This window comes from Hemitrygon akajei, chromosome 14 (assembly GCF_048418815.1).
Source record: "Hemitrygon akajei chromosome 14, sHemAka1.3, whole genome shotgun sequence".
NCBI lineage: Eukaryota > Metazoa > Chordata > Chondrichthyes > Myliobatiformes > Dasyatidae > Hemitrygon > Hemitrygon akajei.
In genome coordinates, this window is record NC_133137.1 from 67,520,859 (window position 1) to 67,546,388 (window position 25,530).

Here is a 25,530-nt window from a genome sequence, read left to right on the forward strand (position 1 = left end):
AGAGAGAAGGCAGAAGAATGGGGTTGAGAGGGATAATAATCAGCCATAATGAAATGGAGCAGATTTGATGGGCTGAATGGCCTAATTCTGCTCTTATGTTTTATGGTCTTATGGGAATTTAGCCTAAGTTGTCCCAGGACAATTCATTATTATCCACTCCTGCAACAGTGAGGTTCCTACTCTGAGCAGGGACCCCATTATGGTAATCCCAATACTTCTCTTCTATCCTTCGGGTCTTCTTTACCAACTGACCTATCTACTCTCCTGTCAATCACCCCTGACACCCAAATTCCAGAACTGCAATTCTTGACTCCCTTTCTGCCTGCCTATCGAAACTCCTGATTAAGAGCCAATCTCCAATTACCTTTCCCCGTCCCCAACAGCACACTGATGTTCAGCTAGCCAAAACCCACCACCAGCAGTCCTCTTACCTCTCATGCCAGGCCTCAATCAATGTTAGCATTGACATCCATTCCTTGAAACTTGATCGGCCTCCGTGGCCTGACCTTATCACCCACCAATCCGTTCCCGTACACCCCTGGTTCTTTCTTTCCCCTTGATCTCCTAATAAGCAGTTCAGTCCTGGTATTCACCCTTGTGAAACAATGAATCTGTAACAGGCATCAGACACTACTGAGATTTTCTGCAGTTGCCCTACAACTGTCTTGATGAAGGGTCTTGGCCCGGAACATTGACTGTTTATTCCCCTTCATTGATTCTACCTGACTTGCTGAATCTCTCCAGTATTTTATATGTGTTGCTCTGGATTTCTAGCATCTGGAGAATTCCTTGTGTTTACAATGGTTATCATGAAGTATACAGCCTTTTATGGCACTAGTTAATCTCATGTCCTCTGTCCCGATACAGCAACTTGAAAGCCTGCTCCGTGAGTTTTTTGATTGTTGCGGTTGAGCCATTCATGAACTTAGTTTAAAATTGATGATTTGTTGCAAATGCTTCTCAAGTCAATTCCCTAAAATTCTGAGCAAATAAACAAAGTGCTGGAGGGACTCACAGGGCTGATGCAGGGTCTTGATCAGAAATGCTGACCATCCTTCTGCCTCTACAGACGCTGCCTGACCCGCTAAATTCCTCTTGTAGTGTGTTTTTTGCTCCAAATTTTAGCATCCACATTCTCTTGTTTCTCCCTAAAATTCTAAAGTTCTGATTTCACTTCTGCTAATTTGAAAGTTGCTGCCAAATTTCATCGGAGGACACCTGAGATTCCGTGAACTGGATAACAGCAGAAGGGGAAGAAAGAGGAAAGAGTGAATTTTCCTTTTGATGCTCAGTAATTACACAACCAACAAATGTGAATTAAGTATCAAAGAGTTGCATGGGAAGCAGAAAACAGATATTTAATCTCTGTGTGGTGGTCTTACTGAAAACCAGTAGAAGCTGAGTTGCAGATGGATTATCACTCTTTAAGTAATGGGGGAAATGAGACTAAGACACACGTTGCTGCAATGTGTTTCCCAGTCCCTCACCAGAAAGCGTTTCATCAATGGCCCAAAGTGTGGCACGTGGCCAAGTGGTTAAGGCGTTGGACTAGCGATCTGAAGGTCGTGTGTTCGAGCCCCAGCCGAGGCAGCCTGTTGTGTCCTTGAGCAAGGCACTTAACCACACATTGCTCCAGTCCACCCAGCTGAAAATGGGTACCGGCAAAATGCTGGGGGTGAACCTCGCAATAGACATGCGTCCTATCCGGGGGGGGGGAAGTCTCATACTCTCAGTCGCTTCACGCCACGGAAACCAACATAAGCACTGGTCTGATGAGCCCATAAGGCTCGGGACAGACTTTAACTTTAACTAACAATGGCCCAAACAAACTGATATGACTTTGAATTTATAGTGAATGTATTCAAAATTCAGAATCAACGTTGCTAGACAGTTGAAAGTTTTAAGTACATTTATTATCAAAGTATCTATACATTATACAACCTTGAGATTCGTCTTCTTACCGGCAGCCACTAAACAAAGAAACCCAAAAGAATCCATTAAAAAAAGACTGACAGTGTGCAGAGAGGAGAAAAAACAACAGATGTTAAAATCTTGAGAAAAAAGAAATATTCCCAAATAATAAATGCTGGAAAAACTCAGTGGGTCGAGCAGCATCTGTGGAGACAGAGGGATGGTAGGGATGGTCAATGTTTCGCCTCAAGACTCTGCATTAGGACTGAGACTGTACAGCAAGATAGTCAACGTATGGAAGTGAAAGGGAGGGTTGTAACAGAGGTTGGCAGTGGTAGGGAATGATGAGCAAATGGAGTGAAGTGGGGTAGGGAAGGGTGGATTACTTTGTCTCATTTGTCAGAGACTGGTAACTTGTAGCTAACTTCTTAATTTTCACAAGAACAATAAATAAGTAGCATTTCTATTTGTTGAAACAATGTGTTTAGTTTCTGAGTCGTGTGACCCTTACAAATCTCATCACTGGGATTAATGTCACTACATTTGACTCCCTAGATCAGGGGGTCCACGGCCCCCTCGGTTAATGGTGGGGGTCCATAACATAAGAAAAGGTTGTGTACCCCTGCCCTAAACTTAGATGTTGCAATGAGATGGTGTTCAATATTTGTTTTTGTATTTTTGTTCAGGAATTCACTGTGACAGATGTTCCCCTGGCTTCTACGGAGATCGCTGTCTGCCTTGTAGCTGCAATGATAACATAGACAGAAGAGATACAGGGGCTTGTGACCAGTGGACTGGCGAGTGTCTGAAATGCCTGTATGATACCTACGGAGAAAACTGTCAGCTGTGCAGGCCCGGATATTATGGGTCAGCAGTGAACAAGGATTGTAGAGGTATGATTTTCAGCAGATTAATCACATTAGCGAGATTGTCCCTGTTGTAGTCTAATACTTCTACAGCAAAAACTTCAGGGTAGAATTTCATTAGTACTGTGGGAACCGAGAGTACATTTAACAGGTTGCTGTGTGACCAACAACAAACAATCACTGAAGCTTGCTCAGTGAGAGAATATGTTCTAACATGCAGAAATGTATCATTTCCACACTGTGCAGGACAGAAATTAGCACTTTCGATGTTAACATGTTAAAGTGTCTTCAACTGACCTTTCAGTGCGTTGCGTACAAAGCTAGGCAGGGGGTTAAACACCTCTTAAAAATAACCTGAGCTGCAAGTTTTCTTCAGGGTCTGTAATGAGAAAACTTTGTGAAACTGCAAAAATTTAAGTAAACCACATACTAGATTCAATACAGAATCAATGCATGGCTGAATATAATAATATTGATTATTCTCACCATCAATATTAAACAAGGTTTCGACGTTCAGATTCAACGTTCCATAGCTACTCCATAGACTAGAGTGAATTTGTGGTGAAACGGTAGTTTAATAGCCATGAATGATAAATATATTTCCTTCAAAGTACATCTTTTAAATGTTTAGTAATATTAAGAAAGCTTTAGACTCATAGCAAATAAAGAACAAAGAAGAGTACAGCACAAAAACAGTCCATTCAGCCCACAATGTTGTGCTGAATCAGCTAAACAGCAAATCAAAAATGCCCAAACTCTAATTCCCTCCTACTGACATTATGTCTAAATCCCTCCGTCTTCCATACATCCATGTGCCTATCCAAACATCTCTTAAAAGCTGCTTATGTATTTGCCTCTACCACCATACCACACAATGTATTCCAGGCATCCACAACTCTCTGAATAAAAAACTTACCCCTCGCATTCCCCTTGAACCTACCCCTTCTCACCTTCAATACTTGCTCTCTGGTATTAGACCTTTCAACCCTGGGAAACAGATACTCCCTGTCTACTCTGTCTATGCCTCTCATAATCTTGTAAACCTCTATCAGATCTCCCCCCAGCCTTCAGCACTCCAGAGAAAACAACCCAAGTTTATCCAGCCTCTCATGATACCACATGCCCTTTAAACCAGGCAGCATCCTGGTAAACCTCTTTTGCACCCTCTCCAAAGCCCTTCCAATAGTGGGGCGACCAGAACTGTATGCAATAATCCAAATGTTGCCTAACCAGAGTTTTATGAAGCTGTAGCATAACTTCCTGAATGTTGAAGTCAGTGCCTCGACTAATAAAAGCAAGCATTCCATAAGCCTTCGTAACCACCTTTGCAATAGGCTTTCGCAATCTCAATGGCTCTTCATATGGCCTTAGATCGCCTGGACAATACAAACACCTAGGTCAGTATGTTGTTCATTGACTGCAGCTCAGCATTTAACACCATCATTTCAACAGTCCTGATTAATAATCTACAGAACCTGAGCCTCTGAACCTCCCTCTGCAATTGGATCATCGACTTCCGAACCAGAAGACCACAACCTGTGCGGATTGGTAATAATATCTCCTCCTTGCTAACGATCCACACCAGCACACCTCAGGCATGTATGCTTAGCCCAATGTTCTACTGTCTCTATACCCACGATTGTGTGGTGAGGCATAGCTCAAATACCATCTATAAATTTGCTGATGATACAATCATTGTTGGTAAAATTGCAGATGGACACAAGAGGAGTACAGGAGCGAGATATACCAGCTAGTTCAGTGGTGTCATAGCAACAACCTTGCACTCAGAGTCAGTAAGACTAAAGAGATGATTGTGGAATGGTAAGACGAGGGAACACGAACCAATCCTCATAGAGGAATCAGAAGTGGAGATAGTGAGCAATTTCAAGTTCCTGGGTGTCAAGTTCCCTGAGGATTTAACCTGGCCCCAACATATTAATGTAGCTATAAAGAAGGCAAATGAGCGGCTATAGTTCATTAGGAGTTTGAGGAGATTTGGTTTATCACCCAAAATACTCAAAAACTTCTACAGGTGCACTGTGGAATGCATACTGACAGGCTGTAATACTGTCTGGTATGGGGCAGGGAGGGGCAGGCTACCACACAAGATCAACAGAAGATACAGGAAGTTATAAAATTAGACAGCTCCATCTTGGATGCCAGCCTTTATGGTATCCAAGACATCTTCAAGGAGTGATGCCTCAGAAAGATAGCATCTAGTATTACACAAACACGAGGGAATCTGCAGATGCTGGAAATTCAAGCAACACACACAAAATGCTGGTGGAACGCAGCAGGCCAGGCAGCATCTACAGAAAGAAGTACAGTCGATGTCTCTGCAGCAGGCATCATATTGAGACACTCTTGTAAGAAAAGGCCTCCTGACCCAATATTACATGACAGTTTTATATGCTAAAGGTCAAAGGTAGCAGCAGGACAATTCCATAATTACAATGTATCTACAATGCTTCCTTTGAATTACATAGAGTTTTCACAAGCCTCCTTCTTCGCACCCACACTCCAGATACCCAAAATAAATGTTAATCTCCACTGACTAGGCCACATTCATGCATATGCAAGCATCTGAGGTCTATTTGTTCAGGGCTGCATTTTAAATTCAACCTGCAATCCACATTCAAATCTGAAGATTTGTTGCTGGTGAAATTAATATTTGCTATATGCCCTGACCCCAGAATACAGCCAAACAGTCTGTGTGAGCTTTCTCTATGTCTAAATGAGTTTTTCCCATTATCCTTTCAACTTTGCACTTAGCACACACTGCTCTCATTCCTGCTGCTTCAGCTCTGGTTTTGCTTGAGCGTTGTGAAGACACTTTTGATGTGTCACATTCTGACCTGGCTTCCAAGGCTTGGCAATCAACATTGCTGAGGTCAGAGGCTGACACTGTAGTGTATGGTGTTCAGACATGTCTCTAGTCTGTGGCAGTGCGTTTAAAGATGAATGATCTTTTCACTCTACTGCCCTTGTACAAAACTAGGCAGGGAAATAAATGCCTTCTCAAAAATCACCTGAGCTGGAAGCTTTCTCCAAGCTTTTTTATGAGAAAACTTTGTGAAACTGCAGAAAATTAAGAATTAGATTCGTGTGTATTAGATTCAATTACAGAATCATCGTACACCTGAGTATTCAAATATTATTGATTATTCTCACGATCAGTGTGAAATAAGGTAAACCACACATGCAACATTCTATAGCTATGCCATGGTCTATCAGACTCAGAATCAGAATCAGGTTTAATATCATCAGCATATGTTGTGAAATTTGTTAATGTAGCAACAGTACAATGCAATAGATAATAGAGAATTAAATATATATATATATAAAACAAATATAGTATGTATATATATTAAATAGATTAAAAAGTGTAAAACAGAAGAATATTTTTTTTAAGTGAGATAGTGTTCATGGCTACCTCACGTTCTTTATAACTGCATCGATCTGTGGGACCAGGTTAAATCCTCAGAGATCCTGACACCCAGGAACTAGAAATTGCTCACTCTCTCCATTTCTGATCCCTCCGAAGACTGGTTCGTGTTCCCTTGTCTTACCCTTCCTGAAGGGCACAGTCAGTTCTTTTGTCTTGCTGACATTGAGTGCAAGGTTGTTGCTGAGACACCACTCAACTCTTGTACGCCCTTTCATCTCCTTCTGAGATTTTACCAACAGTGGTTGTATCATCAGCAAATTTATAGATGGTGTTTGAGCTACCTAGCCACACACTAAAGTGAACTTGTGGCACAATGACAGCATGGTAGCAATGAAAGATAAACATAATACTTCCTTCAAAGTACATCCTCTAAATATTTATTAATATTAAGAAAGCTTAAGACTCAGGGATATTGCTGTTTCAAGGACAAATAAAGAGTGGATGGGGATGGATGTCTTTTACTGTGTGTGCTCCAAGCCGTGCAGGGAATGATGTTAAAAACCACTTACAAATAGGAAGTGACATTTGCAGAAAACAAACTGCATAGGAACCGAACAGCACCTCTAGAGGCAGAACGTACCTAGTCATAAAGTTATCAATCTGTCACAGGTGTTGCCCAAATTTCTTGTTCAATCCCTGTACCTTTACCCAACTATTAAGCCTATTGCAATATTCGCCTGGTAAACCATTTTGGGAGGGCTCATAGCAGAATTTTATCTCATGTAATAAACTATGTGCGAGTCAAAAGCATGCAATCAGGATTTAGAGATTCAGACACAGATAATGCCAGTAATATTCAACAGGTCACGTGGACAAAGAAACAGCATTACGCCTTTGTTCAATAGACTTCCATGTGTAATGTGCTTGTGCAATGCCCTGGTTCACATCTTTACTGCTATGCTGTAGATATTTCATTTAGCAGTTCTGTAAGAGCAGTCTGTTCTGCTTTCGGCCTGTTTTGTTTATTGTTGAGATAAGGGATGATGAGGAATGTGTGCCATCCGACTAGGATGGTGGAACTGGGGGTAGGTATTTATGGTGAGGGACACTAAGGTTGGTCTTGGAGCTTTTGCTTGGTGGAGATGAAGAGAGAAGACGCTGGGAAGAACTGGTCGTAGAACACGACCAGGTGGGAGACCCGTTTGTTCGAGATGGATTGTGAGTGACATCCGGAACATGGTGTGTGCTTTCACTCAGACCGAGGACCCAGGGCGTGAGTGACAGAGAAGTTCAAGATGAGCTCCAACTTGTGCTCATTTGACTGTTTAATTATAATGGGCCCTTTTTGTTTTTTCTTTCTTATCTTTACTAACCCTTTAGTTAAGTTAGTTTCATAAATATAATTCCTTCAGTCGTATGCAGTGTGCTGTCTGTTATTTCTTGGCACTGAGTTGCAACAGGGCAGCAAATTCCACAGACCGAGGTTTAGGGTGTGAGAGCCCTCTCAATCGCATGGGTTTGGCAGGACCGGAGAGTACCTTCCCTAGACTTACGCAGCCAAGAAACCAACAGGGTTTCACTTGATTCTCAGTTGCAGCATCTGAAATTAAATTATCTATCCATGTGTCTTGTGGCATCAACCTGCCGGACTAGCGTGAGACCTCAGTAGCAAGGTGGTTAGCACAAAGCTTTACAGGACAGGTGACGCTGGTTCAATTCCCACCACTGCCTGTAAGCAGTTTGTATGTTCTCCCCGTGACCGCATGGGTTTCCTGCGGGTGCTCCCGTTACATACTTAATGAAAATCAAGAATTGTAGATTTCACAAATTGGTAAACTATTAAGGTGAACTAAATTGGTTAATTATTAACATGGTCAACTCTTCTGCTACATCAACTACTTGCGCTTTTTACAGCACTCTATCATGCAACCACAGGAGATGTAACACCTGCCTTTTCAACTCTTCCATCCCAACATCTATAAGCAATGATTCACTCACACTTCTTCCAGTCTAGTGTACTGTGTTCTGTTTGCACAAGGTAGTTGCTAAATTGGGGAAGCTAAGCACACTGTGTGATAGCTTTGCAGAGTACCAGTGTCCAGACCATCAGGATGACCCTGTTTCTTGCCTCTTTAATTTCCATCCCACTCCATCCATCTATGGCAGTTATAATGAGGCCGAATACCATTTGGAGGAACAGCATCTTATCATCTGTCTGGACATACTGCAGATCTGTACTCAATTATCAAATTCTACATTTTTTAAGCTTTCTCTACCTGAACAAGAATTGGCTTGTCCGTCTGTGATGCTAATCCATTTGTTTCCTCTCTCCAATAGCATAGTTTGTGCCACAGCTCTGCATTTTGCACCTTTTATGTTCATTTGTTTGTGTTCTCTTTCCAGCTACCCTCATTTCATAGATTTTATGCCCTTTTATTCAGATTCTCTCTCTCCTTCCCTGACTACCCCCATTAACCAAAAGGCAAGACAATCTTGGCCTCATCTTATCCCCTGGGTAAATCTGGCCTCATCATCTCATACCTGGCTCCTTTCTCCTACCCATTTCTTCCACACACCCCCTGCAACTTAAAGCCAATGTTTTTTCTCTCTCTCTTTCCCTGTATTAATAATGGGTCTACAATCCAAGGTTGCCTCTGCTTCTTTCTCCACACTTACTGCCCAAACTGTTGAACATTCCCAGCACTTAATGCTTTTATACCTGCTGACAGAATGGAAAATAAAGCTGTTACATGTCAAAATTATCACAAAGTGCATCGTGTATTTCCAACACCAGGTAGTGTGATATACAATCGGCCCTCCATATCCATGGGTTCTGCATCCGCGAATTCAACCAACCGCGGATCGAAAATATTCAAAAAGAACTCCAGAAAGTTCCAAGAAATAAAACTTGAATTTGCCTTGCGCCAAGCACTACGCTGAATCCACGCGAATGAAGTGATGTGTAAGCAAACCCTGCTGTAGCCTCCCGCCATTTCACAGATCCTCAATCTCTCTCCAGCACTCGTTGTTTGAGCATCGTTCGCCTCATGTCTCATTCATTCGCTACTTGTGTTGTGAGTGAGAGGAAAGAACTTAAGGCTAGTAAGGGATGGCTGGCTAGCTATGTAAAGCGCTACAACCTCAAGAACTTAAAGATCATGGGAGAATCGGCATTGGCTGATGCCGAGGCAGCATCAGCATTCCCAGAAGAGCAACGATGGTTGCGTCTGTACTGAATATGTACAGACTTCTTTTTCTTGTCATTATTCCCTAAACAATACAGTATAACAACTATTTACATAGCATTTGCATTGTATTAGGTATTATAAGTAATCTAGAGATTATTTAAAGTACACGGATGTGTGTAGGTTATATGCATATACTATGCCATTTTATATAAGGGACTTGAGCATCCGTGGAGTTTGGTATCCATGGGGCGTCCTGAAACCAATCCCCCACGGATACCGAGGGACAACTGGTAATTAGCCTGGGAATTAGCAAAGGCCATTTAAAAAAAGGTAAGATATTACTGTGACTTTGGATAATGATACTAACTAGTCTGGAATAATAATATCACTTCAGTTCATTGCATGAGGCACTGAAAAACAGGTAAAAGTAATTCAGGATGTGAAGTCTACTATCTGAACCATATAAAGACTCAGGAAACATTTGCTCCATTGATGCTGCCCTCACCCACATCTCCTCCATTTCCCAAACATATGCGCTCACCCCATCTTTCCACTGCCTTAACAGTGAGTGAGTTCCTCTTGTCCTTACCTACCACCCCATGAGCCTCAGCATCCAAAACATCATTCTCCACCATTTCCGCCATCTCCAAAGGGATCCTACCACCAAACACATCTTTATTCCCCTCGCCCACTCTCCACTTTTCACAAGGATCACTCCTTCATGATTCCCTTGTCTATTCATCCCTCCCCACTAATCTGTCTCCCAGCCCTTATCCCTGCAAGTGGCCAGATTGCTACACCTGCCCATTCACCTCCTCCCTCACCTTCATTCAGGGTCCCACCATGCCGATAGCTGTGCTACTGACACTACTTGCAGCCTCTCCACCCTCAAGATCCCTCCCCCATCGCTGTTCACCAACCTGACCCCAGACTGTAAACCGGTGGCGACTAAAAGCAGGAGGTACAGCGCAGGGGACAGGGCCTTCATTCAGTCAGAGGTGCAGCGGCTGCTCGGGGAGGGGATCATTGAGCCAAGCACAAGCCCTTGGCGGTCCCAGGTGGTTGTTGTTCGGACTGGGCAGAAAAATAGGATGGTCGTGGACTATAGCCAGACCATCAATAGGTTCACGCAGCTTGATGCGTACCCCCTACCCCGCATCGTGGATATAGTCAACCAGATAGTTCAGTACAAGGTGTACCCGACCATAGACCTGAAATCCGCTTACCATCAGCTCCCCATCCGCCCGGAGGACAACCCCGACACCGCCTTCGAGGCAGGCGGCAGGCTCTATCACTTCCTGCGCGTCCCCTTCAGTGTCACGAATGGTGTCTCTGTCTTCCAGAGGGAGATGGACCGGATGATGGACCGGTACAAACTGAAGGCCACATTTCCCTATCTAGATAACATCACCATCTGTGGTCGCGACTGGTCGGATCACGATGCCAACCTCCAACGATTTTTCCAAGTGGCCGAAGCTTTGAACCTTACTTATAACAGGGGCAAGTGTGTGTTCAGAACCACCCGACTCGCTATCCTTGGGTATGTTGTGGAGAACGGGGTCATTGGCCCTGATCCCGACCGTATGCGCCCCCTGTTAGAACTCCCTCTTCCCACCACTCTCAAAGCCCTCCGGCGGTGCCTGGGTTTTTTTTCCTATTACGCCCAATGGGTCCCCCATTACACAGACAAGGCCCGCCCCCTGGTCAAGTCTACCACTTTTCCCCTCTCTGCTGAAGCCTGCGCGGCCTTCAGCTGCATTAAAGGGGACATTGCCAAAGCAACGGTGCATGCGGTGGACGAGACCATTCCCTTCCAAGTAGAGAGTGACGCCTCCGATTTCGCGCTTGCCACTACCCTCAATCAGGAAGGCAGACCAGTGGCATTTTTTTCTCGTACCCTTCAAGGCTCTGAGCTTCGGCACTCCGCGGTGGAGAAAGAAGCCCAGGCCATAGTGGAAGCTATTAGGCACTGGAGGCACTATCTCGCCAGCAAAAGGTTCACCTTGCTGACCGACCAGCGCTCAGTTGCATTCATGTTCAGCAACCAACAGCGGGGCAAAATCAAAAATGATAAAATTTTGCGGTGGAGAATAGAACTCTCCACCTACAATTATGATATCCTGTACCGGCCTGGCAGACTCAATGAGCCCCCAGATGCCCTATCCCGGGGAACGTGTGCTAGCACACAGCTCGACTAGCTGTATGCCCTTCATGCACATCTTTGCCATCCGGGGGTCACCGGATTTTACCATTTTGTTAAAGCCCGGAACCTGCCGTACTCCCTAGAGGACATCAGGACGATGACCAGGGACTGCCAAATCTGCGCTGAGTGAAAACCGCACTTCTACCGTCCTGACACTGCGCAGCTTGTCAAGGCCACCCGCCCTTTTGAGCGACTGAGTGTTGACTTTAAGGGCCCCCTTCCCTCCACCGACCACAATGTCTATTTTCTCAGTATTATTGACGAGTACTCGCGATTCCCCTTTGCCATTCCCTGCCCCGACACTACTACCACGTCGGTCATAAAAGCCCTGCGCCAGCTCTTCACTCTGTTCGGATATCCCTGCTATATCCACAGTGATAGAGGGTCCTCCTTTATGAGTGACGAGTTGCGCCGGTTCCTGCTAGCTAGGGGCATTGCTACTAGTCGCACCACGAGTTATAATCCCCGGGGGAATGGACAGGTGGAGAGGGAGAATGCCACAGTGTGGAAGGCCACACTTTTGGCCCTTAAGTCAAAAGGGTTGCCGGTCTCCCGATGGCAGGAGGTCCTCCCTGAGGCACTCCACTCTATCTGCTCCCTGTTATGTACGTCCACCAATGCCACCCCTCACAAACGCCTATTCTCTTTTCCCAGGAAGTCTGTCACTGGGACCACCCTACCCGTTTGGCTGACGTCCCCGGGGCCAGTGCTGCTACGTAAACATGTGAGGAGTAATAAATACTCCCCGCTGGTCGAGAGGGTTCACCTCCTGCATGCTAACCCCCAGTATGCCTACGTGGTCTTGCCTGATGGGCGGGAGGACACGGTCTCTGTCCGCGACCTGGCGCCCGCCGGAGCAGCAGACCACTACCCCGTACACTCCACGGTAACTATGAACCTTGTACCCGAGATGACACCGCGCACACCGTGCCCCACCCAGACTCCTCACGACGCTCATGTACCGGGCATCTCGTACGCGTCTATTCCAGATGCCTCGCACACACGTGAGGGATCCCTGACACCTCCAGTTGGGCCAGAAGCAGCCCACTCTCCTTCTCCGGTGCAATCACCACCTCCGGCACCTGTGCAATTGCAGCCGGAGCTACGTAGATTGCAGCGAAAGATTCGACCACCTGATAGACTTAACCTGTAAATATACTTGTAAGAAACTTCGCCACCTGGGGACTCTTTTAAAACAAAGGGGGGGTGAATGTGGTGAACTACATATACCTGTCTGGACTGCTCCTGTGGCTCCTCCCACAGACCCCTGTATAAAGGCAACTGAGGCCTGTTGCCCAGCCTCATTCTCCAGGATGTAGTATTGTTCATTCTTCCAGTCAATAAAAGCCGATACCTCGCTTCCTACGTCTCAGAGTGAGTTATTGATGGTGCATCAGGTTGTTTATTGCATCTAGTGCTCCCGATGCAGCCTCCTCTACATTGGTGATACCTGTGGTAAACTGGGGGACTGCTTTGTCGAGCACCTCTACTCCATCTGCAAAAGGGGCCCAACATTTCAATTCCAATTCCCTTTCCCATTCTATCATGTCACTCCGTGGCCTCCTCTTGTGCGACAGTGAGGCCACACTCAGGATGGAGGGGCGACACCTTATATACCTTAGACTGGGTAGTCCCCAACCTGATGGTATGAATATCCTTTCTTACTTCTGATAAAAATTTTAAAAATCCTTGCCTCCCTCTCTTCTTCTATTTCCCACTCTGGCCTCTCACCTGCATATCACCTTCCCCTGGATCCCCTCCTCTTCCTCTTTCTCCTATAGTCCACTCTCCTTTCCTATCAGATTTCTTACTCTCCAGCCCTTTACCTTTTCTACCCACCTGGCTTTACCTATCACCATCTAGCTATCCTCCTTCCCATCCCCCAACCTTTTTATTCTGGCATCTTCCCCTTCCTTTCCAGTCCTGAAGAAGGGTCCAGGCTGAAACACTGACTGCCTGATCATTTCCATGATGCTACCTGACCTGCTGTGATCCCCAGCATTATGTGTATATTGCTTTGGATTTCCAGAATCTGCCGAATTTCTTTTGTTGATGTTGGAGATATTTTCTTTCTGCACAACTGCAAGTCATTGCACACCATATCGTTCTAACACATTGTTTAAACTATTTTTCAGAGTGTTCTTGCAATGGCATTGGAGTCGACGGAAAGCACTGCCTTCCCGATGGTTTATGTACCTGTGATCAAGGGACCGGTCACTGCCCATGCTTGCCTTCTGTGGTAGGAAGCAACTGCGAGGAATGTGCTCCAGGTTTCTGGAACCTGACCAGTGGAAGCGGGTGTGAACCCTGTCACTGCGACCCACAGAATTCTGCCAGCTCTCCGTGTGATGAGGCAAGATGGAAAGTAGCATTCTTAATCAAAGATAGAGTTCGAATTAATGTCCAATATTTAATAATGTTGATTAATCACAAACATAGCAATTAATGAAGGAAATGGACTGAGCATGATCATCCAAACCAACAGAGGGAACTATTGCTATTTATGAGCACTAGAATAATTTATCCAGTTCAGTAGCACATCAGCTGGAATACTCATTTACACAGTAATGCAAAATCCTGGGTTTTACATTCCATTCTGAAGCCGTTTTTATTGCACTCTTTCAGCTTACTGGACAATGCCAGTGCAAAGATGGCTACGGGGGGAGGACATGTTCTGAATGTCAGGATAATTATTTTGGCAATCCAAAGATCCAGTGTAACCGTGAGTATCTAATTACATCACAATACTCATTCACAGGAAGCTCTAACTGCTCAGCAATGCAGAGCATTTTTTGGAACAAGCAAGAATATATAAAAGGAAATGTTGAAATAATTTTCAAGCCAGCAGCACACTTTCAGGATGTATTTCTGCGTGGCAAGTATAGGCACTAGTTCACGTTTGAAACATAAAGATTGGAATAACTTACAGTTCAGAGTGTCTGCCAGTGACACTGAATGATTGACGCATATTGTGTAATTTCTACAGGTTCCCACAGTTGCACTAAAAAGTGCTGAAAATCCAGATTATTAAGTCACAAAAATAGAATAGATTAGATTACTGCCTGGCGTTATGTCCCTGGCGTTTAAGACAGCAATGAAGGTCCTCCATCTCCGGCGGTGCTTGGGAGTTCCTTCATTGTGTCAGTAGCTTTCTCTCGGTTTTCACTACTGTCAGTCATGCAAGTGAAGCCTCAGGAATACTGTCACAGTCAGATGTAGAAGGAGTCTTCATTGCTCTTTCCATAATAGTTTTGTTTGACCAGTCAGGGTTCTTAGCCTTGGGCTGAACCCCTGAATCTGGAGGATTGGTGGACCACCTGTCCTCTACCCTTTGACCTGTGTAGCATCGATGACCCAACCAAGAGCCAAAGCATAAACCCCTGACTCCAGTCAACATAGTTCTCCAGGTCATTGAGGTGCACAAACCTCCAGCCCATGACAAGGTTATGGTCCTCTTGGAGGACAGAGACAGAAACATGCCTTTTGACACAACTTATCCATGCCAACCAAAGTGCCTACATGAGCTAATACCATTTTCTTGTATATGGCCCATATCCTTTCCTATCCATGAAATTGACTTTTAAACATCATAATTGTGACCATCTCCACCATCTTCCCTGATAGATCATTCCATATATTCACCACACTCTGTGAGAAAAGAAGCCGTATAGGGTCCTTTTAAATCTTTCCCCTTGCACTTTAAACCGACACCTTTTAGTTTTGGTCTTCCTACCCTGAGGAAAAGATTTTGACTATTTCACCTTATTTATGCTACTCTTGATTTTATAAACCTCGATAAAATAGAACTTAGAGCAGTACACCCACAGGAACAAGTCTTGCAGTTAGATATTATTAGGACCAATATTAACATTCTAATGTTTTTACCTACGTGTAGGTACTTGCTTTAAAATAGTGATGGTCAATAATAGCAGAGAAACTAGCTGACTTAGAAGCTCATCGGTAGAATGGAGACAGTTTATAGTTACTAAAGAACCCTGGAATGTAGGTTGTTTATCTCTAGGCAGGTAATGAGATGTGAACTGTTTCAAATACAAAGCCTTCTCAGTGCACAGTCCTTAAATTTACTCATCGGAATCCCAGTGAATATCAGCCAACACAGTTGTCTCTGAAGGTGTACATCTCATCTAGAACTCCTTCCATGTACACTTATTCTAGAGCTCCTTCGAGGTACAGTATAGTGCTGAGCAAAAGTCTTAGGCACATATACGTAGCTAGGGTGCCTAAGACTTTTGAACAGTACTGTGTTTGTTAATGTGGAGAGGACAGCAAGTTTGTAAACCTGTTGGAAACAAAGAACGTTGGGAATGGTGAGGGTGGAGTGCCGCGGTAGGGGTGTGGGTCAGGTGGGAGGGAAGGAATGCCAGGGGTGGCACGGTTGCGGACACACCCAGCCCTGCGATACCAGGCAAGGACAATTGATCCCAAACAATTGGATTATTGATCATTGCAGAATGTCTCTAGGGTGCTTTCCCACTCCCTTCCCTCTCCCATCCCCTTTTCCCAACCATGATTCCCCTCTCCATGCCCCCCTTCCCATTCCTAGTCCAGAATAGAGACCAATATCAGAATCAGGTTTATCATCACTCACATGTCATGAATTTGTTTTTTTTGCAGCAGCAGTACAGTGCAATACATAAAGTTACTACAGTACTGTGCAAAAGTCATAAGCACCCTAGTTATATATATGTCTGCCTAAGACGTTTGAATTGAATTAAATTTAATTGACTTTATTACTTACATCCTTCACATACATGAGGAGGAAAAATCTTTACGTTACGTCTCCATCTAAATGTGCAATGTGCAATTTATAATAAATAGTATGTACAACAGGACAATCAATATAACAGAAATACAATAGTATCAGCGTGAATTAATTAGTCTGATGGCTGGTGGAAGAAGCTGTTCCAGATCCTGTTAGTCCTGGCTTTTATGCTGCAGTACCATTTCCCAGATGGTAGCAGTTGAAGCGGTTTGTGGTTGGGGTGACTCGCGTCTCCAATGATCCTTCAGGCCCTTTTTACACACCTGTCTTTATGAATGTCCTGAATAGTGGGAAGTTCACAACTACGGATGCACTGGGCCGTCCGCACCACTCTCTACAGAGTCCTGCGATTGAGGGAAGTACAGTTCCCATACCAGGCAGTGATGCAGCCAGTCAGGATGCTCTCAATTGTCCCCCTGTAGAAAATTCTTAGGTTATGGGGGCCCATAGCAAACTTCCTCAACTGTCTCAGATGAAAGAGGAACTGTTGTGCCTTTTTCACCACACAGCTGGTGTGTACAGACCACAAGAGATCCTCAGTGATGTGTATGCTGAGGAACTTAAAGCTGTTCACCCTCTCAACCCCAGATCCATTGATGTCAATAGAGGCTAGTCTGACTCCATTCCTCCTGTAATCCACAACCAGCTCCTTTGTACATCTTCATGTGCAACAAGCATTTATGTACATGCCATGTCACAGCGATCACTTCATTTGAACATAGTGTTGGCCATCTGTCTGTTATTAGTAAAAACACAAAAGTAAGTCAGCAAGCATTTGGCATGAATTGTTTTCAGCATGGTTAGTTTGCAGATGGCATTCACTCCAGCACCATTCCTCCAGAGTAGTGATCCAGACCAAAATCAACACATGGACATGGTCAATGCTCAGCATCTTTATGTTGAAAGAAGCTCCTTTTCTTAGAAATTTCATTGCTGTACTATGCCACCGCATAGTAGGCCACAGTATAGTGGGATTAGTAGAGATAGCTTCTTGGCACGAGCACGGTGAGCCCTGAACTCCATGACTTTGTGAGTAGATACAGCAAGATAATGAATGCCACCCTATTTGTTCTTGACAAACACAAGAAAATTTGCAAGTCCAAAGCAACATACACAAAATGCTGGAGGAACTCAGCAGGCCAGGCAGCATCTATGGAAAAAGAGTAAGCAGTCAATGTTTCGGGCCGAGACCCTTCATCAGACTCATGAAGGACTCAGGAGTTCTGATGAAGGATCTCAGCTCGAAACGTTCACCATAGATGCTGCTTGGCCTGCAGAGTTCCTCAGCATTTTGTGTGTGCTGTTTGTTCTTGATTTGTCTTGTATTCCATTCACCATACCCTCAAAATATTCCATGTGGTGTCACTCACAGGTTCGTTCCTTTCATTTATTATGTTCAAATGCAATTTTTTATGGATAGAAAAAGTACATTTTTACTCACTTGAAGAATATCAGTATTGTATCTTGATAAAGATGGAAGGTAAAATTGTCACTGAGTGATATTAGAAATTAAAAATTGTAAAATATTCGTAAAAAAATAGAGTTGGTCATATTGATTAAATATATTGTGGCCATTAACAAGTAAATTAATTACATGTTTGTATGCAATTTTAATTGTCCAAGCTAAAATGTGTTTCACCAATTTGATAAGGTAGATTTTGAAGTGACATAGTAAATACTCGATACTCTATGGTTATATGGCATTATTCAGAGTCAAGTTTATTGTCATTTTGACCATAACTGCTGGTACAGTAAACAGTAAAAACGAGACAACGTTTTCCAGGACCATGGTGCTACATGAAACAGTACAAAATCTACACTGAACTACGTAAAAACAACATAGAAAAAAACTACACTAGACTACAGACCTACCCTGTAGTCTGCATAAAGTGCATAAAACAGTTCAGCCATTACAATAAATAATAAACAAGACAATAGGCACAGTAGAGGTCAGTCCAGGCTCTGGGTATTGAGGAGTCTGATGGCTTGGGGGAAGAGGCTTTTTACAAACAATGTTTTTTTATATATTGATCACTGTTTCACTGTTCCCTGGCAGCATGTAACTGCAACTTTGGAGGTACAAAAAGGCCTGCATGCAACAAGACAACAGGAATCTGTAACTGTCGTGAAGGGGTAACAGGAAAACACTGCAACAAATGTGCCTGGGGTTACTGCAAAGAGTTTCCAACATGCACACAGTGTCACCCTTGCTTTAACCTGCTGGATGAAGAGATCTGTAGCCTCATCCCAGTAATAGAAGGACTATCCAACAAAAGCACAGCACACAGCAACAAACTAGGACCTTCCTATGACAAACAGTTGAAAAAACTCGAAAAGAAAATTGCTGAAGTTGCCAAAATTCTGAACAGCTCAGTTGCTTCCCCGGAAACATTTGAAAAGACAAAGGATTATTTTGAAAAGATCAGGTAACTCACCTCCATTTTAATTTTCATTCGATATACCATCCAGTTGAAATACTCCCCTAAATCTAACTGCAAATAAGAAGCATTAAGGTTTACTTTTGTGAATGATGAGGAATGGATGCATTGGTTTGTCTTCTGACAGCCTCAACCCTTTTGGTTGGGATACACCATATAAAATGAACTCTCATCGACATCATCACATTGTTAAATATTTCAGATGTCCTGGTAAGAATCCTGTTTATTATCAGGCAATAAAATAGTGATGAAAATCAAGAAAGTGCTGATGGTAGAATTCTGAAATAAAAAAAAACAGAAAATACTGGAAATGTGCACCATGTCAAGCAGCTTCTGTGGAAAGGTGAACAGAAGACCTTTACAAACAAACACGCGGCGTGTTTTCCACAAACATTTCTGTAAACAGACATATAGACCTTGAACCTCTTTGCCAATTCAGGCAAAATTCCAGGCCACAAGGCACAGAGTTCACCACATAGCCAATCAGCAACGGGACCCCCTCCCTACATCACAGTTGAGTTTCTGTAATGACGCCCAATCAGTGACGGGACCCCCTCCCTACGTCACAGTTGAGTTTCTGTAATGATGCCCAGTCAGTTGATTGATAAGTACATAAGGCCAAGCAGTCAGAGGGCATGCCACAAATGAACAGTGTACTGATGGTTTTGTCATATGGTGACAAAACATTTGCAAATGGATTACCAAGCTCGGAGAACAACTCAACCCAAATATTCTGTTTCTCTTACCACAGCTGCTGCCTGACCTGAATGTTTCTCACATTTTCTGATGATCTGTAATGATCTATTAAGTCAAGCCTTGCCCACTAGCAGGTAGTTTACACAATCTGTCATAATCCAGTCAGATTATAGATTTCATTTATATTTTTCCATAAGTAAACCATTGGAAATATGAACCAAGAAAATATTGCTTTGTCAATATAGTTGTTTAACATTAAATTCCTTTTGTTTTTATTTTGGAACTGATTAATTTTGTGTCAATACCATACTCCAGAAATCCTGCTGTTTCTGGTACTTCAGGTTGGAAGATCCACAAATTAAGTTGAGACCCAAACAAAGCTCTCGGACAATGGTGGCACTATCAACCTGGTTGAGAAAGTCAGTGCTCTAGGTTTGCCAACCCTTAATAAAATGTGGAGCACTTTTATGCCGTCACTATATTATGCATTTATATTATGCTATCACGATCCCAAACAGGGTTGGTGACAGCATAATATAAGAGTAGAATGGGATCAGGTTTATTATCACTGACATATGTCATGAAATTTATTGTTTCGTGGCAGCAGTAGTGTGCAAAAAAAATACTAAGTTACAATAAGAAATAAAAACAGACAAATAAAGCAAAAGAGGAATAGTGACATAGTATTGGTGGGTTCATGGATCAATCAGAAATCTGATGGCAGAAGGGGAAATCTGTTTCTAAAATGGTCCAAAACCATTGTACAAGAACCCCAGCCATCAATTTCCTCATCCTGAGTTTGGGAGAACACTAGTGACTAGTGAATGCAGCCACGGCAGCCTATTTGATGGAAGAAGGGGTCCTACATTGATATGCCAATTTGATCGAAATAAATTTCTGGGCATCCCTATTAGGAACCACAAACTTAGGGTCAGCATCAATAATTCTCAAAAGAATGAAGACAACATTCACAAGACACATTCAAAGGATAGTGATTCCTTTGAACAAGTCTTTGCCAGAGAGGGTTGAAGAAGTACAATTAAGGCAGAGACTGATGGATTGTTGATTGGTGAGGAGGTCAAGGATTATGGTGAGAGTGCAGGAAAATGGGTTTGAGAAAAATAAATCAGTCATGATTGAATAGCAGAGCAGATTCGATGGGCCAAATGGGATAATTCTGCTCCTATATCTTATGTTTTATGTTCTTTTAGCCTTTAAGTCTGTTGTATCTTTCCAAAGAGAAAACTTTTCATCAAGTACAGATGGCTCGATGAAAAAATATGCCCATAAAACAACTATAAATGTACAATGTGCAAAATTGTAGAATCTCTACCCTAGAATTCAGCAAGAAATAAGACATTAAAGATTGTAAAATCATGAACAGTATTCTGATATTCTAGGGCATGTTAATATCAAGAAGGGGAAGATATTGGGACTCTTGAAGAACATGAATAAGTCCTCAGGTCTTTGAGAGAGACTAAAGAGAAGACTGTTGGGGCTTTGACAGAGATCTTTAAATTCTTTTTAGACGCAGGTGGGGTCTCAGAGGACTGGAGTTCCTCTGTTTAAGAAGGGCAGTCGAGACAAACCATGAAAATACAGGCCAGTGAGCCTTACGTCAGAGGTAGGGAAATTATTGGAGAAGATTCCTGCATAAAATCTATTTGCTCCTGGAAGAGCATGGACATATTGGGGATATGTGTAGAGGAGTCATGTCTTTCAAACTCATTTGAAGTTTTAGAGGAAGTAATGAAGCTGATTGAGGATAGTGAATGTCCAATACATAGTAAAGCTTTCAGCAAAATCCCTCACCGTAGACAGACCCAGAAGATTAAGGTACGTGGAATCCATGGAGAATTGGCAGATTGGATTCAAAACTGGCTTGGCCATAGAAGACAGAGAAAAGTGGTGGAGGGGTGTTATTCTGGCTGGAGATCTGTGACCAATGGTGTCACACCAAGATCAATACTGGGACCGCTGTTGTTTGAGAGGATAAACGATTTGAATGAAAATGTAGGTAGGCTGATTTGTCAAGTTTTCAGACAAAAATAGGGAGGGTTTTGGACAGAGAGAAAGATTATCAAGAGGACATAGACCAACTGGAAATGTGGGCAAGGGAATGGCAGAACTTAATCTGGACAAGTAAGCTTTTGCACTTTGGCAGGTCAAATGCAAGCAGAAACCACACAGTTAATGGCAGGGCTCCTAAGAACACTGATATACAGAGGGATCTTGGAGTGCAAAACAAAAGCTTCCTGAAAGTGGCAACAAGTAGACAGAGTGGTAAAGAAATTATACAGCATACTTGCCTTCGTCAGTTGGTATGTTGAGTGTAAAAGTTAGGAAGTCTGGTTTTCATGGCCACATTACTGGAAAAATGTGGAACCTCTGGAAAGGGTGTAGAAGTGGTTTACAAGACAAGTTCTTTTTTACACAAAGAGTGATAGGTACCTACAATGTGCTGCTGGAGGTGGTGGTGGAAGTAGATATGACAGAAACATTTAAGAGGCATTTAGATAGGAATATGGACAGACAGGAAATGGAGGGATATAGACCATGCACAGGCAGCTGGGACACAGGCCAGTGGAGCTCTGCCAATAAGATTTGGGAATAAGACTAACAACATGACCTGCTGGGCCGGAGGGATTGTTCCTGTGCGGTTCAGTTCTATGTTTTGTGTCATGTAATGATTTTACTTACACTCTTTAAGGCTAACATCTGAGAAAGGACCATGGAAAATAAATCTTAAATGCTATTTATTCCTCAGATGGAAAACAGTTCTCTGCATTTTTCTCAACTCAATCTAAACATCAGAGTGAATTAATTTGAATGCAGAGTGACATTTATCTGTTCCTCACTCAACAGTGCTGCCTGACTTGAAGATTAATTGTAGCATGTTCCAGCTTTATTTCAGATTCCAGCATCTGCAGTACTTTGTTTTAGAAACATATGGAATTCCAGCACATTTTAAACCTCAGTTTTAAAGTGCATAAGTTTTAATTAGAATGGGTAAATGTTATGATACAGTTAATGAAGAACAAACTGATTATAATTGCTTACAGGAGTTATTTTCACCCTACATATGACCAATTTACTTCCACACCATCTGCTTGACAGACCATATGATAGACTCTCTGTCAGTGGAATGCAAATACCATATATGAACACCTGCTAAGAACCAGCTGTAAACATCTGAGAGCTAAAATGTAACAGTGAATCACAGCACATAACGCTGCATCATGACTGTGCAATGATTGTATAACCTGGAGGCTAATTCCACACAATGGAACCATCCTCAAAATGGCCTGCTCCTGGCATATTCACCTCACTTGGGTACCCTCCAACCTGATGGCATGAATCTCGATTTCTCTTTCTGATAAACAAACCCCAAACCCCCACCCCTTCCTCAATTGGACCTTTTACTTCTTCTCACCTTCCTATTACTTCCCCTCAGTCCCCACCTCCTTCTTTTCCTCCTATTGTCCACTCTCTTCTCCTATCAGGTTTTTCATCTCCAGCCCCTGACCTTCCCCACTCGCCTGGCTTCACCTATCACCTTCCAGCTAACCCCCTTCTCCTCCCCTCACCTTTTTATTCTGGCACCTTCCGCCATCCTTCTCAGTCCCGAGGAAGGGTCTCGGCCTGAAATGTCGGCTGTTTCTATTCTTCCCATAGATGCTGCCTGACCTGCTGAGTCCCTCCAGCATCTTGTGTGTGTTGCTTTGGATTTCCAGCATCTGCAGACTTTCTTGTGTTCATCAGTTACAGTACTTGATGTTCAAAAATTAATTCTCTTTCATTGAAACACTGCCCAGATTTTATTGGTAATGCTCCAAGTGGAACTTCTGGTATCTCTCAATACAAACACCATTAAGTTTCACAAACACTTAAGGCCAAGTCTTATTGGCGGAGCTCCACTGCCTAGCTCACAGCTGTACTTCGAGCTCTAACTCCAAATTTGACCTGAAATTATTTTTTTATTAGCATTGAAGGGATTTTACCTATTGCAAAGTGCACAGAAACCCTCAGATAAAAAAAAACCCCAGAACCATATGTAACAACATCCTTGAGCCTTTTGCAGGCAGCCCTTCTGACAGATTAGGGGAGACAAGGAAGGGGAGGGTAGAAAACAGTTGAAGATCTCATCACTGTCCAATGCACATTTAATCATTTCTAATCATAACAACTCTAATTTCTACATGTTTGGAGGAATGAACAGGATAAGGGTGTGGTGGTATGGTGGTTGGAAACAGTCTTAATAGGAATATAAAGAAATTTATAGAACAGGGGTTCTCAACCTGGGGTCCACAGACCCCTTGGTTAATGGTAGGGCATAAACATGGTGGAGAACCACTTAACCCTAAAGAAGGACACAGAATGGCAAAACACCAACCACAATCTGATGATGTAAATGTAACACAGAACTCATAGAGTTTCGATTATATACACTCACAACTTCAATATTGTGCAGGAAAATCCAAATGCAGATTGATCCAAATGTGAATATTTCCAAAGACACGAAGGAGCTTAACAGAGTTATCGACGATATTAATATGGAAGTTGACAAGCTCAATAAGGAATTGAATCGCTTGAAACAGAAGCCAGCGATAAGGAATGTGAATGGCAAGTAGAAAAAATATTAACCCGATATCTATATCAAGCAAGGGCTGAATCGATTGTTCAGAATGATGATTGTATAAGTATTTGATAAAGCACACGAAGTAATTGCTATGCTTGATATTTGGACATTTAAAGACCTTATCTCTTTTATTTCTAATTATCTCTTTAATTATCTCTTTTAATTATTTTTATTTAATTTATTTTTAATTTACTTTATTATTAAATTATTGATTTATTAATTAATTATTATTTTGAGTTTTAATTTTTAAATTAATTTATTATTAATTATTTGATTATTTATTATTAATTTATTGTTTTATTTTATTTAATTATTTTTAATTATCTCTTTCTAACTCTTTGACAACAGGGAACAAAACTAGTCTTCCCACAGCAGTGTTAGAGTCCTTCAGAGGATGACCATCAGTGTTATACAAGAACCACCACAGTTTTCTGCATGGCTCCTATTAGCAATATGTAATAGTCACAAGACATGCGGCAGCTCGGTAGTGTAGTGGTTAGCACAATGCTTTACAGTACAAACTGTAATAAGTTCAATTCCCGCTGCTGTCTGTAATGAGTTTGTATCTTCTCCCTGTGACCACATGGGTTTCCTCCGGGTGCTCTGGTTTCCTCCCACAGTCCAAAGACGTACTGATTGGTAGATTAACTGGTCATTGTAAATTGCCCCGTGATTAGGCTAGGATTAAACTGGAGGTTGCTGGGCAGAGCGGTTCGAAGGGCTGGAAGGGCCTATTCCGCGCTGTAACTTAATAATTGGTTAGATTTCTTGTGACTGAAAGAGCTTTGATGAGCAAATGGAAACATCGAAGCAGAGATGGCGATGTGATGGGAGTGTGAGCACCAGCTGAGGGTGGTTCAAAAAAGCCAGATCTTTTAAACATTCCAGAACTTCTTCTGGTAGCACACTCCAACTAAACCTAGCCTCTGTGTGAAAACATTGCCCCTCAGGTTCCCTTTAAATCATCCCCCTCTCAGTTCGAGCTATGTTTTCGACTTTCCTACCCTGGGGAAAAAATTATGATCATCCACCTTATCTCTGTCCTTCATGATTTTATAAATGTCTATAAGGTCGCGCCTGAGCCGCCTCAGCACAAGGGAGGGAGGAAACTGAGAGGCCACATCTGCTCAGGGTGCTCAATGACTAATTTTGCATCCTAAACTGGGATGAAGAATGGTGTGTGAGTCATCTAAACTTAAAATATGTTTCCTCTAATCCAGAAACCTCAGTGAAGCAATAGTTGCCAAGGTCACCATGGCCACATTCCTATAAGCATCAGCATCCTTCCACGTGCAAGGGCTTATAGCACCTTCTAGCTTTCCACCTACAGTGACATGAGAGAGGCCTCTGACATTCCCTGTAAAAGAAAGGCTTATTTCGTCCCAGGCAACAGCAGACTCATTGAGGACATGGTTCCG

General features: G+C 42.9%; 1 protein-coding gene across 1 annotated transcript in view; it reads left to right on the forward strand.

Annotated features, from left to right (window-relative positions):
- LOC140738657 (laminin subunit beta-4-like) overlaps positions 1-25,530 on the forward strand; it is a 139,271-nt gene that overhangs the window by 89,812 nt on the left and 23,929 nt on the right. Inside the window, exons 23-27 of the mRNA XM_073066277.1 lie at positions 2,598-2,804; positions 13,692-13,909; positions 14,182-14,278; positions 18,396-18,765; positions 23,945-24,100. Of these exons, the coding sequence (XP_072922378.1) occupies positions 2,598-2,804; positions 13,692-13,909; positions 14,182-14,278; positions 18,396-18,765; positions 23,945-24,100 (1,048 nt within the window). The remainder of the gene's footprint in view (positions 1-2,597; positions 2,805-13,691; positions 13,910-14,181; positions 14,279-18,395; positions 18,766-23,944; positions 24,101-25,530) is intronic.